This window comes from Kryptolebias marmoratus, linkage group LG9 (assembly GCF_001649575.2).
Source record: "Kryptolebias marmoratus isolate JLee-2015 linkage group LG9, ASM164957v2, whole genome shotgun sequence".
Lineage (NCBI taxonomy): Eukaryota > Metazoa > Chordata > Actinopteri > Cyprinodontiformes > Rivulidae > Kryptolebias > Kryptolebias marmoratus.
Window position 1 is genome coordinate 24,098,602 of NC_051438.1, and position 16,491 is coordinate 24,115,092.

General features: G+C 37.8%; 1 protein-coding gene and 1 long non-coding RNA gene across 2 annotated transcripts; both read left to right on the forward strand.

Annotated features, from left to right (window-relative positions):
- Positions 1–5: 5 nt before the first annotated feature.
- Positions 6–2,180, forward strand: LOC112450273. The gene is made up of 3 exons (XR_003038829.2): positions 6–54; positions 141–269; positions 365–2,180. It is a non-coding gene; the product is annotated as an uncharacterized LOC112450273 (long non-coding RNA).
- A 2,334-nt stretch (positions 2,181–4,514) lies between these two features.
- LOC108231230 lies at positions 4,515–14,020 on the forward strand. The gene is made up of 12 exons (XM_037977560.1): positions 4,515–4,632; positions 4,787–5,113; positions 6,236–6,586; positions 6,877–7,005; positions 7,084–7,130; positions 7,207–7,330; positions 11,828–11,881; positions 12,037–12,363; positions 12,639–12,989; positions 13,109–13,219; positions 13,651–13,712; positions 13,803–14,020. Exons 1-12 carry the CDS (start codon positions 4,590–4,592, stop codon positions 13,923–13,925), a joined length of 2,049 nt encoding a protein of 682 aa, XP_037833488.1. The 5' UTR covers positions 4,515–4,589; the 3' UTR covers positions 13,926–14,020.
- The last annotated feature ends 2,471 nt before the right edge of the window (positions 14,021–16,491 follow it).

Sequence of the window (16,491 nt, forward strand, 5' to 3'; positions counted from 1 at the left end):
AATCCAGCTGTTGATAAGCTGCAGATACAGAATGGTGGTCCAAAGAGTCAACAGGTAAATTATGATAAAGCTAAAGCAGACTTGATTTAATAATCAAAAAAGATTTAATGTTTAATAAATTTCTTTCTTTAACTTTTAAGACAGGTGAGCATGAGTGGATTTACTCTGCTGCTGTCTTCACAACAATGAAATCCAACAGCAGAGCAATGAAAGATTCAGCAGAGAAACAGAGGATCTACGCTGCTGTCAAAGCTTTTGGATTGAATTAAGTAAGTTGTTTGACATCAGCTTGCATTGTGCAATAGAACCCATGCATGTGTTCATCAATTCATCCATTCATTTTGTTACCTGCTTGTTCTTTTAGGGTCATGGTGCTTATCTCCTCCCATTGGTCAGGAGGTGAGGTTCACCCTGAACAGGTCCATCACAGGGCCAGAAAGAGATGAACAAGAAAAACAACCATTCACGCTCACACTCATACCTAGAAACAATTTCTTGAGCCAGCCAGCCTTCCTACATTCATAACCTAAGGAAACTATACAAATATTTTTATAAATCCGTTTGTTCAGTTTGTTCAATTATGTTTTCAGTGTTTGTGTTATTGTTACGGCCCGAGGCCTTTCTGGCTGTGTATTCTGTTTTTTTCTCTGTTTGTTAGTAGAATATTATTACAGGTACACTTAATGCCTCCTGCCCCATGGTGTCACTGTGACAAACTCCGCTCCTCCTACCTCACTTCCTAGTCAACAGCGCTTCCTTCTATTACTTCCTGGTGCCGACCTCCACTCGCTCCGGATTGGATCTTACCGGTAATTGCTCAACCAATCCGCGCAGGACCTGGCACATAAAGACCAGCCCTTCCTCAGCCTTGGGGCGGCTGTGTCATTTTGTTTGAGCAGCTTGCCTCTTTGCTGCGTGCTTGTTTTTGGCAAACTTAGAATCCTTGTGTTAACTTCTGACTTTTTTGATAGACTTGTAAAGTCTTTGTTGTGATCTCCAGTTGACATTTGCTTTGTTGCCCAGTGTGTTTTTGAAGGGGCTTAGTCACTTTGTTTCTGTTTTTACTTTATCTTTTGTTTGGTTTAAGTCCTGATACTGGCAACAGGTTCAGTGCATTGCGTTGCTTTATGTCAACCTCCTTTTATTTTGTTTGTTATGCAGACGCTTGATTGTGATTTTGATGTTTAAACTATCGTTTTGGCTTTTATTTGTTATTGTAATGTCAAACTTCCTCATTTAAGAGAACGGAATAAACACCGGTTCTGTTTCAAACACCTCATTTTTCATTTAGTTAAATGCTATTCCCTCTCCCTCTTTTAAGTTGTATTTGGGATTTAACAGTTATATTTGGAATAAAGTTATCTTTGTAATATAATTCTATTTGTATAAATCTGAGGAACATCTGTGAGCTTCAGTCCAACCTGTAGTCTTTTAGTTTTCTGTCTTCTACTGTCATCTTCTTACTGTGTGATAGAGCTTTTTTATTCAATGTGATATAATTTGAAATGTCAAACAGCAAACCTGAAACTCATCACTTTCACTGTAACTCACCCATCCATTCATTCAGTGTTTCTATGGAGAAATCATGTTTCAGGAACAACCAGTGATATGAACACACGTAAAAAGAAACAGAGAAACGCACAACCAAAAGAAAAATTTTACTTTAAATTGTTAGTTATACTCTTTAATATTTCATTATGTATGTATAGGCTTGTACAGAGGTGGCCTCTTAAAATTTTAGGCAGACAAATGAGGTGAGTCGATGGAGAGTGAAAGCGACACAGACACCTGAAGACAACTTTAGCACAGTTTCTTATGCTGGATCACAATCAGGTCAAAAGTTTTCCATGCAACTGTTTTGTTTTGTTTTTTATTTCAAGGTTGCCTCTGTCACATATTAACATGTGAATAAACTGAAAAGTAAAAGTAAAAGTTGTGATGTCAATCAGATACAAGTGTCACTAAGAAGAGGAATGTGCTGCTGATTCTTTTCAACTGTTGCCTGAACAGAAGTGAAACATTGTGGTAGATGGTGGTTCTACAACAACCCGGTCTTGATTGCTGTTTACTGTCAGTGTGTTCTTCCTGCTGAAGTCCCTCAGACAGAACGGGCCATCATTTTCTATTTTTTGCAGCAGATAGATTTTTTCAAATGTACACAAATCAAATAAATAATTGTGCCATGATCTATGAGTTTTCTAGATTCATTTGATTTAGTCTTGGTGCTCCTTGTTTTTAGTTTTGGATTCTTTCTTGTTGATTTCCTGTTTCTGTTCTGTCTCATTCACTGTTTTATTCCTTCAGTCAGTCAGTTCTAGTCCTCACTACTCACCTGTCCCTCATTTGTCAATCAGCCCAGCTGCATCCACTTCTTTCTAATTTTTTCAGTACTTATGCTCCTTTTTCTCCCCTAGTTTGTTCCATGTGTACTTCTCCTTGTTTGTATCTCTTTGATATTTTGTTTGCTGCTTTTTCAACTATTCTTATTGTTACTAAAGTTTTAGTTTTTTCTCTAGCCCTTGTCTTTCAGTCTACATTATTGGGTCCTTCCGCAATCTTAAATCTGAGCTTGCTGACAGATGGGAAGACTCTAAAAATGTTTAAAAACCAAAAACAACTGGACATCTATTCTGAAGCTGAAGATGTTTTACTTCTCATCTAAGGAGGGTCATCAATTTAAAAATCAGAGAGTGTGAAATTCGAGCTTTTAAAACTGGAATGTTATATAAACTAGAGTCACGTGCAGATTACACTTACTCTCCTCACAATAGAGGCTTGTTAGGGTCTTTGTTAGCCTGACTCACACATGGGCCACTCTGGTCACATGAATGAAGGTCTTGATTGCAGTGAAACTGAATGGGTATCAGGCTTAACACTCTAGTGCAGGTTTTAGAAAGCTGAAATCTGAGACTTCCTTCTCTGATTAAAGTTGGTTTCTCTTGTTTGACATCAATGGCTTCCTTCACCTGCCCTAAAACCATCTGTCTTCTTGGTCCAAAACATGAACAATTTGGTCTTCTAAAATGTGTCCCTTATCCTTGAGGTGTTGCTGCACAGCTGAGTCTTGTCCTGAAGAGCTGGTCCTCCTGTGTTGGGACATGCATCTGTGGAGAAGCTCTTTGGTTCCTCCAACAGAGGTCTGAACAGTCCTCACTGCATTAAAATGCAGAAACGACACTGCTCAGTTTGTCTTTGCGTGTTTTGTCCTTAGGGTGAGTCAGCCTCTGTCTGAGAGTCCTGTTGAGTTTGACATGTACCGGGATGTTGTGTTTGGAGAAAATTCTTCTGAGTTTCTTCAATAGTCTATCAACAGAAGGAATGACAAAGTTGTTGTCTTTGTTCTTCTCCTCATTCTGCTAGTGGTGTGTTTTTTTTTAGGTTTCATGACATGACAAAAGCCCACTTAGAATATCCACGTTTGGAGAGCTTTTTCAGTGTGGTTTTGTTCCTGTTCCTTCCCTTTTTTTTTTTTGGGTACAAGTTCAGCCTGATGGTGTAGAGTTCTGATGACAGAAAGTTTGTTCCAGTGGGTTGGTTTCCTGTAGACCTCAATGTTGAGGCTGTCCTCTCTTTCAATGTGCATCAAACAGTCCAAAGAAGGCAGCTTACTGTGTTTCGCATCCTCTCTGGTGAACTTGATGTTGTCAACTGAATTGATGTGTCTGTTGAACTCTTCTACTCCCTTGGCTTGGATTTTGACCCATGTATCATCCATATATCTGAACCAATGGCTTGGTGTTGTTCTTTCAAAGGAGTTCAGGGCTCTCTGTTTCACTTCCTGCATATAGAGACTGGCTTCAATTATTGACACTGGTGATCCTAAGGTACAACCATGCTTCTGTCTGAAAATACTGTCAATATACTTGATATAAGTGGTGGGAAGACAGAGGTCCAGCAGGGTACAGATCTGGTCCAACAGCCTACATTGTGAGGAGAGTGAGGGTAATCTGCAATTCAATAACTTACATAACATCTCAGTTTAAACTCTACACTCTGCAGTTTGAATTGATAAGTCCTGGATGACTGAGAATGTACCCTAACTAACTGAGAGGACTGTATTACAAAACATTAAAACCCACAGGAGGTTAAATTAAGGCAACAATCTTCATGAGAGTCTTGAAGATAAACCTCTCAAACATATTTTGGCTTGTAAATGTTTTATTGACCGTGAACTTGTAAGTCTTGGCTGCATTTCAGTAAATAACATTTGAATACAATGCCAAAAAGTTCAGTTTAGAAAACCTTTTTTTTTTCAGAAAAAATACATTGTTTCAACATTAAATAATGTTGAAATGATAAAATATAAAAACGTTATGAAATTAATATTCAATAGTTTTTATTTATGTTTCCTTTTTATGAAATAAGGTGTTATAACAACGACAACTTTTTCTTTAATTAATGCCTTAGTGTAGTGTTTTCACTCAAACAGAAATATTTTGGACAAAGTAGCTAAAACCAGTAAAACCACAGTGACAGGAAATGCAGTTTGATTGTACATTTTCAGATAACAATCAGTTCCTCTGTGTCAACACTCCTCCTTCTGTCACTGAAATATAAACAGGCATTGGATCCCCCGACACAGTGTAAAGATGACTCTGTTATGGGCTACACTGCTTCTCCTTCGTCAAGCACGTAAGTTACATCAACTGTAGTAATAATTTCTCTTTGAATATTTGCAGGCTTTTTAGATTTGTGATTTGTTGTGTACATATTTTTTATTTTGCTTAAATAATTCCAGACTACTTCCCTTTATTTTTGACATTTTACACATTTTCTCCTAAAACAGATGCATTGGTTCCAGTGATCACCGTCCAACTTGGTGAACCAGTAACTCTGACCTGTGCTTTGCCCGATGAAGACAAGAGCAGCAGTTCACTTTACTGGTACAAGCAGAGTGCAGGAAAGTCTCTGAAATTAATTCTAACACTGATGGAAAATAACGAACCTGTGTATGGACCAGAATCTCCCGCCTCGAGACTGAAAGCAACATATAAAGAGAAAGTTAGCAATCTGACCATTTTAACAACAGTTCAAGAAGATGAAGGGATTTATCACTGCGCCATCACGGACTGGAAAAAGAATATTTGGCATGGGACATATTTGTCAATAAAAGGTAATGAATTTTATTTAAATATGTAAAGAAAGTCTTAAAATTCCTATAATCTCATAAAAATTTGATTATCAGTGAGATAAAAACATGTGATGACTAAAGAGCGCGCTTCAAGATGAACAGATCCCTCAGAATATTTAATTTTACCCATTTAATGTTGTTAAAGACCATGGGGGCTGGCGACCTGTCCAGGTTGAACCCCTCTTTTTGCCTGTTGACTGATTGGTTAAGTATCAGAAAATCAGCTGAAAAAGTTAGATTTTTGTTTTTGTTTTTTACAAAAAGAAAAAAAGAAAAAACAACTTGTTGATGATGTTTTTTACTTATCTTAATTTGAAAAGCTCAGATATAAAAAAAATATTAAGTTGACGCTTTTCATGTTTTTATAGTATTAAATCACTAGTTAAAACTGTAGTTAAACCAATGCCAAATTATACATTATGCATTGTGATCAATTAAATAAAGTGTTCAGCGTGGCACGGCAGAGAAACTAAAGATGAAAATATGTAGTAGCTCGAACAAATGCAAATTTATTGATTTTTATTCAACTTACTTCTCCATAAAAAAGGGTCGGGAATATTTAACGTTCTTTTTTGCAAAATTTGTTTCTACAACTAACAGATGTAGTCTCATTTCAAACTTTGAACATTTAGAGCTCTAACTTAATGAACTCAATTGTTTTTTAGTGTTGTGAAAGTATCCTATCTGGCAACATTAGATAATGAGAGTTGGCAATGTTTTTTTTTCTCAATAGCTTCCATGTCTTTGGACCAGGTAATATAAAATGAATAGTTATTTAACTGGACAAATAAGATAAATCCACCTAATAAAACATCAGTATTGTTTTACTGTGCATTTAGCTGTTTACTGTGCATTTGCACCTGTCTGCCACCGTATTATTCTCTATAAAACACACTCATTCCACTTCACTCGTTTAAAGTATTGGGTATTTAAACTAATTTTGTTACACACAAATGGATATTAAACATAAGTAGTATTCTGTTTTTCTTTCATTCCATTAATAATTGTGTGACTCTTGAAATGTGAAAAAATTTAAATGTCTGTCTTTCAACTTCTAAATGTACCAAGAGTGAATATAATTTTTAACATGTTTGTATGTTGTAGGAAACTCTGATGGGACATCAAACTACACTGTTGTTGAACAGAGAACATCATCAGATCCAGACCGTCCAGGAGGCTCAGTGTCTCTACAGTGTTCAGTTCTCTCTGATTCTGAGGACAGGACGTGTTCAGGAGGTCTCAGAGTGTTCTGGTTCAGATCCAGATCAGACAAGTCTTATCCAGACATCATCTATGCTGATGGAAACAGACATGATGAACGTGAGAAGAAACCTGACTCCCAGAAGAGATGTGTGTTCTCAAAGAACATCATCTCCTCGGATGCTGGGACTTACTACTGTGCTGTGGCCACATGTGGACAGATAATATTTGGAAAAGGAATCAAAATAGAAGCTGGTATGATTTTCTTTACTTTTGGGAAATATGCTGTTAGTGCAAACATAATGCCTTTGGACAGATAATATTTGGAAATAAACTGAATGTTCAAGGTAATTCAGTGGTGTAATTTATTAATTACATTGTTTGAAAAATCATCAAATAACAATACATTCAGCATAAGATCTTGTCATAGTTGGAAAGGAAAAACTTTTTTACTTATTATCCAGGAGACTCAGCGACTCTACAGTGTTCAGTTTTTCAGGTTTTGACTTTGCTCATCCGTAGCTCTCCTTTTGATCCTGTTTCAGGATCCAGCTTGTGGACCCAGCATGAGAGAACTGTTGTTTTTCTTCTGAGTGCTGTCTTGGCATTAAGTCTGATTGTAATAGCTGTCCTCATGTGCTCCATCAACAAAAACAAATGTTTTCACTGCAAAGGTACTAAATTTATTTGCTTTTATTTTCTGTGTAAAACCTCTGAAACTCTCCTGACTTTGTTATATTTTCACAATCCAGCTGTTGATAAGCTGCAGATACAGAATGGTGGTCCAAAGAGTCAACAGGTAAATTATAATAAAAGGTAAAGCTAACTTTATTTAATATTTTAAAAAGTTTTAATCTTGTACTTTAATTTTTAAGACAGGTGAGCATGAGTGGATTTACTCTACTGCTGTCTTCACAACAATGAAATCCAACAGCAGAGCAATGAAAGATTCAGCAGAGAAACAGAGGATCTACGCTGCTGTCAAAGCTTTTGGATTGAATTAAGTAAGTTGTTTGATGTCAGCTTGCATTGTGCAATAGAACCCATGCATGTGTTCATCAATTCATCCATTTATTTTGTTACCTGCTTGTTCTTTTAGGTTCATGGGAGGCCGGTGCTTATCTCCTCCCATTGGGCAAGAGGTGGGGTTCACCCTAAACAGGTCCATCACAGGGCCAGAAAGAGATGAATAAGAAAAATAACTCACAGTAACTGACCTTGCTTCACCATTCTGGACTACGCCTCTTGGTTTGTGCTTCTCTGGATCTGGCTTTCTACATCTGATCTCCTGGCTTTGACCTCTCGCCTGACCCCTTTGCTAAAGGCCTCTGTCACTCCCCTCTCTCGACCCTCGACAGACTTACCAGCTCCAAGTACCGTCCTGCTCCACACAGAGAGTGCAGTCCTGGGAACTAGCGCTCCCTTTAGCTTGGCGGTTTTATTAAACATCTTAAAACTTCGCTGTTGTCTGTCTGAACTGAATCCAACTCCACGTAGCCTTGTCATCAGGAGCAACCAGTGATATGAACACAGGTTTAAAAAAAAAAGAGAAATGCACAACTAAAACAAAACTGAACTTTAAATTGTTAGTTATACTCTTTAATATTTCATTATGTATGTATAGGCTTGTACAGAGGTGGCCTTTTAAAATTTTAGTCAGACACACAACCAGAAAATGAGGTGAGTCGATGGAGAGTGAAAGCTACACAGACACCTGAAGACAGCTTTAGCACAGTTTCTTATGCTGGATCACAATCAGGTCAAAAGTTTTCCATGCAACTGTTTTTTTTATTTCAAGGTTGCCTCTGTCACATATTAACATGTGAATAAACTGAATAGTAAAAGTTGTGATGTCAATCAGATACTGTATGAGTGTCACTATGAAGATGGGGGTGCTGCTGCTTCTTTTAAACTGTTGCCTGAACAGAAGTGAAACATTGTGGTAGATGGTGGTTCTACAACAACCCGGTCTTGAATGCTGTTTACTGTCAGTGTGTTCTTCCTGCTGAAGTCCCTCAGACAGAACGGGCCATCATTTTCTATTTTTTGCAGCAGATTTTGTCAAATGTACACATATCAAATAAATAATTGTGCCATGATCTATGAGTTTTCTAGATTTATTTGATTTAGTCTTGATGCTCCTTGTGTTTTGTTTTGGATTCTTTCTTGTTGATTTCCTGTTCTGTCTCATTCATTGTTTTATTCCCTCAGTCAGTCAGTTCTAGTACTCATTACTCATCTGTCAATCAGCCCAGCTGTGTCCACTTCTTTCTCATTTTTTCAGTACTTATGCTCCTTCTCCACTAGTTTGTTCCATGTGTACTTCTCCTTGTTTGCATGTCTTTGTTATTTTGTTTGCTGCTATTTCAACTATTCTTATTGTTACAAAAGTTTTAGTTTTTTCTCTAGCCCTTGTCTTTTAGTCTACATTATTGGGTCCTTCCACAACCGTTTCTTTACTCACTTTTCCATGCAGAGCCATGTGGAGCTGGTGCCTATCTCCTGTGGTCTTTGTGCGAGATGTGAGGTACATCCTGGAAAGGTCACCAGCTCATTACAGTGCCACATAGAGTAAAATAGGACAGGCAAACTCATACTCTCACTCACACCCAGGAACAATTTAGAGTTCTTAATTAAGCTAATGCAACTGGAATACCCAGAGGAAACCTGTGCATGCATGGGGAGAACATGTACAAATATAAAGGTCACAGCTGGGTTGTAAACTTACCTCCTTGCTGTGAGGTGACAGCTATGACCACTCCACCACTGAGCTGCCGAGGTCAGCTTCATCCAAAGTGATATTCATAACCATCTGCAATTATGGTATAAATATTTGAAATTTCTATTAAGGTGGCTTGGCAGTAATTTGGGATCTCCCGGCCCTTATCTGATACTTCCAATGCTTCTGAGGCAGAAAGCCTTGTTTACTTAATTAAACAAAAACATGTTAGTTCAAAAAAAAAAAAAAACGAACAACTGACAAGGCAGGACTTGACAGGATTCAGACTCTTAACACAACAGCGAAGTTTTAAGGGTTTTATTATGGACTGGATAGGAGCGGGACCAGAGACTTTGAACAGTACACTCACGTGACCGTCGTGGATCGGGACCAGAACAGGTAAGTCCTCCTTAGCTTGGTTGCTAGTTGCAGACAGGCTTGTCTGAAAGGGGCTGAGGCGAGAGGGAAAGTCCAGGTACAGGCGAGGTGTCGTTACCAGAGGGTCAGAAGTCCGAAGCCAAAACCAGAGAGGGAAAATCCAAAGGGCGAGGTCCAGGTGAGCGTAGCGAGGTCGGTAACGAGAGGTCAGAGTCCAAAGTAGTATCAGGCAAGGAGCAGGCAAAAGTCGATGGTCGTAGAACAGGCAAGGGTCGAGATCAGGCATGAACAAGACGTGAACGCTGGACATTTACTTGCTGTAAGGCTTTCAATAATCTGGCAAAGCATGACTGGGAACTGTGAGTATATATACTGGCTTGAACAGGTGAAACGAATGACTATGATTACATGAGCATGGTAACATGGGCGTGGCTTGGAACTGGGAGTGGGAAGTTACGTGGCTGTGGCATGACTAGAGGCAAGAGGCGTGGCAGGAACAGATGGAACTGTGACAACAACATTAAAATCAATCTCAGAATGAACTCAAAAGATTCAAACAGCATCATTCAAGATAAATGAAAGGTAGCAAACAATTATAATTTCTATAAATTAGGCTTTCTCAGATGAATGATTACTTATTACAACACATTAAGATCAACATTCTAATACTGACTAACTGCTGAGTGATCAGCAACACAAAGGTGGATGGTGGCAGAGCATTATCTGATAAAAAAAACACTGTAAACATCTGTGTCATAAACCTACTGTATATCTGCAAAAATGCCCATGCACTCACACTTCAAATATGCTCCTTGAAGTTGCATAAAATATCAAAATAAAAAAAAAGATATGTTCAAAAAAGGTAATCTGGTCCTCATATTTACCAAAATGGAAATACTGCTTTCTTGACCAATGAAACAATGGTTCTGGTCTTCAACATATCAACACGGGGTGGCAGTGGCTTAGGAGGTAGGGGTTTGTCTTGTGATCAGAGGGTTGCTGGTTCGAGCCCCTGCTCCAGCTGTCTCAGCCGTTGTGTCCTTGGGCAAGAAACTTCACCTGCCTACTGGTGGTGGTGCCAGTGTAATGGCAGCCTCACTTCTGTCAGCCTGCCCCAGGGCAGCTGTGGCTACAATATAGCTTACTGCCATCAGTGTGTGGGTGAATGATTGTAGTGTAAAGCACTTTCGGGTCCTTGAACTAGATAAAGCGCTATATAAGTGCAAGCCATTTACCATATAGGGAATAAAATGCAAGTACAGTATCTGTACTATAGGCACAGCTGAAATACACAGTATAATCTGACCCTGGGGTAGGTCAATGTCCTCTCTTCTCCAACGTCTTCTTCTGAGAAGATCTTCTTCTGGCATATTGAACACCCTGAGCTCAGTCTTTTTATACTTTCTTGTTTCAGCCAATGATGACTTTATTTTTGCATCTAGACTACAAGGCTATCAGCTATCCATACAACTGCCTGTATTTTGACTGTTTAAAAACTTTGGGCTTTGTACCAAAATCTATTTTCTGTGATTGTAGACGCTTTCACAAAACACTTCAAGCTTTGACTTTGACACTTTCTGGCCGCATTGCAGTGATTCCGGAATGGATCAAACTGGTGAGAGGGGTTCAAGCTAATCTACCCCTGATGCAGGGGAAAAATCGATGAGGACGCACAGCAACTATGCATTTATTTTTAAGAATTTGTTAACCACAAAAAGATTTGTAAATTGAGTTAATTGGTCATGCTTTAAAAATGATACAAGTGAGACATATGTCATACATTTAATGTTTTCTTCTCCATGTCAAAGCAGCTGAGTTCTACTTCATGCCTCATTTGGTTCCACAATGCCCGCTTCTCACTTGCGGGAGATGGCCGGTTCTGTGAGTGAACAGCCAGAGGCAGCTAAAACAGGATTTCGTCTTTGTGGCCATTTTGTGAAGCTGTTGTGTGAAAGTGCCTTGTGTTTTGGCTCTTTCACTCAACAAACTGCAAGACCATCCTCCAACCCAAACCAAAGTATCTTACAAAACTATCCTTTAAAAAGAGGCTTTGATAAAACATGTTTTGGATTTTCAAAATAAATGTTTGTCAAAGTAAACATTCTTTCATAATTTTACCTGTCAATGTAATGAGATAAGATCTCCTCTTCCTCCTCCTCCTCCTCATACTACTACTACTAATAATTCATTATTAGTAATGTCATTATTACATATATTCTTATTGCAACATATTAACCTAATGTTTTATTGTAAGTCTTAAGGGCAAAATGCCTCAAAAGGGGAAAGACTCGCTTGGCAGGAAATGAACTTTGATTATATATTTTGAAATAACCAATCAGACGCTCTGAATCACCTCACTTCCTTCTGTCACTGAAATATAAGCGAGTGTTTCAACGTAGACAGTGTAAAGATGATTCTCCTCTGGGTGACACTGCTCCTTTTTCATCAGGGACGTAAGTTAAATCTACAATCTTACTGTCATTGAAGTACTTTCATGCATGTTAGATCTGGTACTGCTGATGCTCAATTTTTCCTATTTCTTTAGTGTGGGTTTCTTACCTTTACTGCCTAAACTGTTTAACATGTTATACATTTTTCCATTCTGCAGATACATTGGTTCCAGTGACCACAGTTCAACTTGGTGAACCTGTAACTTTTACATGTCCCATGCCTGAAGATAAAGAAAGCAGTTTTGTACTTTACTGGTACAAGCAAAATGCAGGGGATTCTATGAAATTAATTGCATCGCTGGGGAGGTATGCTAAACCTGAATATGGACCAGAGTTTTCTACATCAAGACTGGTCGTTATGATTGATGAAAAAATCAGTAATCTGACAATTTTAAGAACAGTTCAAGGAGATGAAGGGATGTATCACTTCGCTTTCAACGACTGGACCAAGAACAGTTGGCATAGTAGTTATCTGTCATTAAAAGGTAAAGTAAAGTAAATCTTTACATGTTTTTAAACTACTTGAAATATTTTGAAATGAATAACTCATTACATTTGTACAGTTTGCAAAATATTTACACATTTCGCAAGAAAATTACGTTTTTTATTAGAATCATCAAAAATAACTTTCAGAATTAACTTTTAAAATGCATGATGTGTGTAAATACCTACATACCAGAGCTGTGTTTTACCCTAACAAAATGCAATGTCTATTTTAAACAAATTATTGTGTAACACAATTCTGTATCTTTTGTTGTAGGAAACTCTGATGGGACATCAAACTACACTGTTGTTGAACAGAGAACATCATCAGATCCAGACCGTCCAGGAGGCTCAGTGTCTCTACAGTGTTCAGTTCTCTCTGATTCTGACAACAAGACGTGTTCAGGAGGTCTCAGAGTGTTCTGGTTCAGATCCAGATCAGACAAGTCTTATCCAGACATCATCTATGCTGATGGAAACAGACATGATGAATGTGAGAAGAAACCTGACTCCCAGAAGAGATGTGTGTTCTCAAAGAACATCAGCTCCTCTGATGCTGAGAGTTACTACTGTGCTGTGGCCACATGTGGACAGATAATATTTGGAAAAGGAATCAAAATAGAAGCTGGTATGATTTTATGTTTACTTTTGGAAAATATGCTTCTAATTCTGTTACTCAAAATGTGTTAATGCAAATATAACACCTTTGTCAGAAGCAATAATTTGTGTGTATTTTTGTTTTTGTAGGGCAAACAGCAGACCCTAAATTTATTACGCTGATGATAACAATAATCTGCTTGGCCATTTCTGTGATTGTAAATATTGTTTTCATCTGTTACCAAAATCCAAGAGCAAAAGGTAAGTGTTGTTCAGTGAATTCAGATGAGTGAATCTGAAGTGTCTGTTATTTAGAAGGAAGAGGAGTAATTAGACATCTGGAGTTCATTTTTACTGAAACTCATATTGCTCCTGAATCATTTATCCTGGTTTGATTTTAATTCCTCAATCTTTTTCCTGGTTTGTTGTTTTCTGCCCTCCTGTCTCTGATTACTCATCATTCCACCGGCTCTTTATCACCTGTTATCACCTTCAGTATAAATAGTTTTTAGTTTTCAGTTGTTGTCAGTGTCTTGTTCTCTTGCCCTGATGTTTATTTTCAATCTTTTCTTACTTTCTTCTCAAGGTTTACTTTCTTAGAGTGAAAAATAGTAACTTGTTAAGTACGCTGTGGATTGTCCTTGAAAAGTCAGTATAAGTACATCATACTCTTGTTTCTTTTTCATTTTCAGGAACAGAGAGAACCTCTTCACCAACAAGACATGAAAACTTGGGCCAGCCAAGAGATTATATCGTAAGTAAAGTTGCTTTATTGTACTTTCAATATTTAAGTACATCCCAACAGGTTTATGTAACAATAATGATCCTTTTACTTTCTGCTCAGAATGAAGATGGACAGGATCTGAACTATGTTGCGTTACGTTTCTCTGGAGGGAAAAGTTCAAGAGGAAAGAAGAAGAAAGAGTTGAAGACTGAAGAGAGTGTGTACTCCCATGTTAAAATATAAACAGGAATATCTTTTAAAACATCGGCCAAAAACAATGAGACTGAATAAATGTTTCTTTGGAGAGAGTCGATTTGTTATTAAAAAATAAAAACTTATGGGATAATCAATAATTAATCAGACTAAAAATCTAAGGTTTTATGTTGTGTTTATGTTCCTTTGGCTTGTGTGAAATAAAAGCATCTGATTCTATAAATAGGGGAAACAAACAGGAACGTATGATCCTCTTAAGCCAAAGTCTAATTGCGTGTAACTTTTTTTTTTGTTTTAAAACCAAAAAAAAAAAAAAACAATAAACTTATAAATTGCTTTGTGAATGTTTATGTTTACCTGGCATGGATATGTAAGCTGACACACTCACACCCACAAACCTGAGCAAAAAACAGGTTATAAAAATAGTTTCCATCTTGAGACCACACCAGGCTTTGTCAGATGAATGCCTTGTCACTTATTACAATTTAAAAAAAAAACAACAACAGTCTAATATGAAACACAACCATGTATATTGCCAGTGTTTTCTAGGAAATGCATTAGACACATTCATAGCTACCTGAGCTGTTTCTTCTAATGATCAAAAAAGATATTCTGAAGAACTTGCAGAGAGTTTAGTTTGGACTTTCTCTGAAGCTGCTGTTCACACATACGGTTCAAAACAGGAAATTGTACTAAAATTATACATTTCACAGGAAATACTACAGAGTGTATTTATAGCAAAATACAGAGGACAAAGAAAATTATGTCAAAGGGTTGAAGTATAAATGACTGCAACATGTAGAGAAGATAACGATTTTGCATTATTATCGAGTTGACTGTTTCAGTGACACATAGCAGAAGGTATGCACAAATTGAGTGATAGTGGATAAACATTTTTATATGCAGTGGTGCATGTTTTTTTGTTTTTGTGTGTATCTCTGTGTCCTGTAGGTGCCAGACCTGCAGGTAACTCAGCATAGGTACCTCATCAGGAGCAGAGTGCAGCTTCCTGTGTTACATTAAAGCCTGAGGAGAGGCTGCTCACTCTGCCAGTGGGCCTTCTGACAGCCTGTGGGCTCTGTTGGTGGTTGGGTTTCTTGTGTGCAGCATGGCTTGTTTATGCCTCTCTTCTGGTGGTAGATCTGAGTAGCTCTTGCTGAAAGCCAATAAATGAAGTTTATTAGTTTGGTTAGTTAACTTTTAGAAGCAAAATCTTATTAGGTATTCAAAGAAGGCCCGGGTGGAATAAAGTTCAGAAAGTTTATCCATGTTTATATATATATATATATATATATATATATATATATATATATATATATATATATATATATATATATATAATAATTAAATTTGGATACTCAAGTTACTCTTCAAAACAAACATTAAATCTATACAACACCCTAACTTTCTGAACACAATCAATCCTTGATTTGCTGTTTCTGGCACACTTCATTTCTTGGATCAGTTCAGCTTAGGAAGTTCTCCTGTAGTGAGAGCTTACTGACAAATGAGAAGACTATAAAAGGTTTCAAAACCAAAAACACAACTGGACATCTATTCGTAGCTGAAGATGTTTCACTTCCCATCCATGGAGCATCATCAATTTAAAAAGCAGAGAGTGTTAAGTTCAAGCTTTTGAAGCTGAGATGTTATATAAACTAGAGTCACATGCAGATTACTCACTCTCCTCACAATAGAAGCTTGTTAGGGTCTTTGTTAGCCTGACTCACAGATGGGCCTCTCTGGTCACATGAATGAAGGTCTGGATTGCAGTGAAACTGAATGGGTATCAGGCTTAACACTCTAGTGCAGGTTTTTGAAAGCTGAAATCTGAGACCTCCTCCTCTGATTAAAGTTGGTTTCTCTTGTTTGACATCAATGGCTTCCTTCACCCCCCCACACACACACCTCAAACCATCTGTCTTCTTGGGCCAAAACATGAACAATTTGGTCTTCTAAAATGTGTCCCTTATCCTTGAAGTGTTGCTGCACAGCTGAGTCTTGTCCTGTAGAGCTGGTCCTCCTGTGTTGGGAAATGCATCTGTGGAGAAGCTCTTTGGTTCCTCCAACAGAGGTCTGAACAGTCCTCACTGCACTAAATTGCAGAAACCACACTGCTCAGTTTGTCTTTGCGTGTTTTGTCCTTAGGGTGAGTCAGTCTCTGTGTGAGAGTCCTATTGAGTTTGAAATGTACCGGGATGTTGTGTTTGGAGAAAATCCTTCTGAGTTTCTTCAATACTCCATCAACAGAAGGAATGACAAAGTTTTTGCCTTTGTTCTTCTCCTCATTCTGTTAGAGGTGTGTTGTTTTTTTTTTTTAGATTTCCTCGCTGACATGACAAAAGCCCACTTAGAATATCCACATATTTGGAGAGCTTTTTTGATGTGTTTTTGTTCCTTTTCCTTCCCGTTTGTTTTTTCTTGGGTACAAGTTCAGCCTGATGCTGTAGAGTTCTGATAACAAAAAGTTTGTTCCAGTGGGTTGGTTTCCTGTAGACCTCATTGTTGAGGCTGTCCTCTCTTTCAATGTGCATCAAACAGTCCAAAGAAGGCAGCTTACTGGTCTTCACATCCTCTCTGGTGAACTTGATGTTGT

Coding starts and splice junctions, on each gene's coding strand:
- LOC108231230 (XM_037977560.1), top strand. CDS start 4,590: ATGACTCTGTTATGGGCTACACTGCTTCTCCTTCGTCAAGCAC. Junction 6,587..6,876: donor AGGAATCAAAATAGAAGCTG/GTATGATTTTCT, acceptor ATCCTGTTTCAG/GATCCAGCTTGTGGACCCAG. Junction 7,331..11,827: donor TGTCAAAGCTTTTGGATTGA/ATTAAGTAAGTT, acceptor GTTTCAACGTAG/ACAGTGTAAAGATGATTCTC.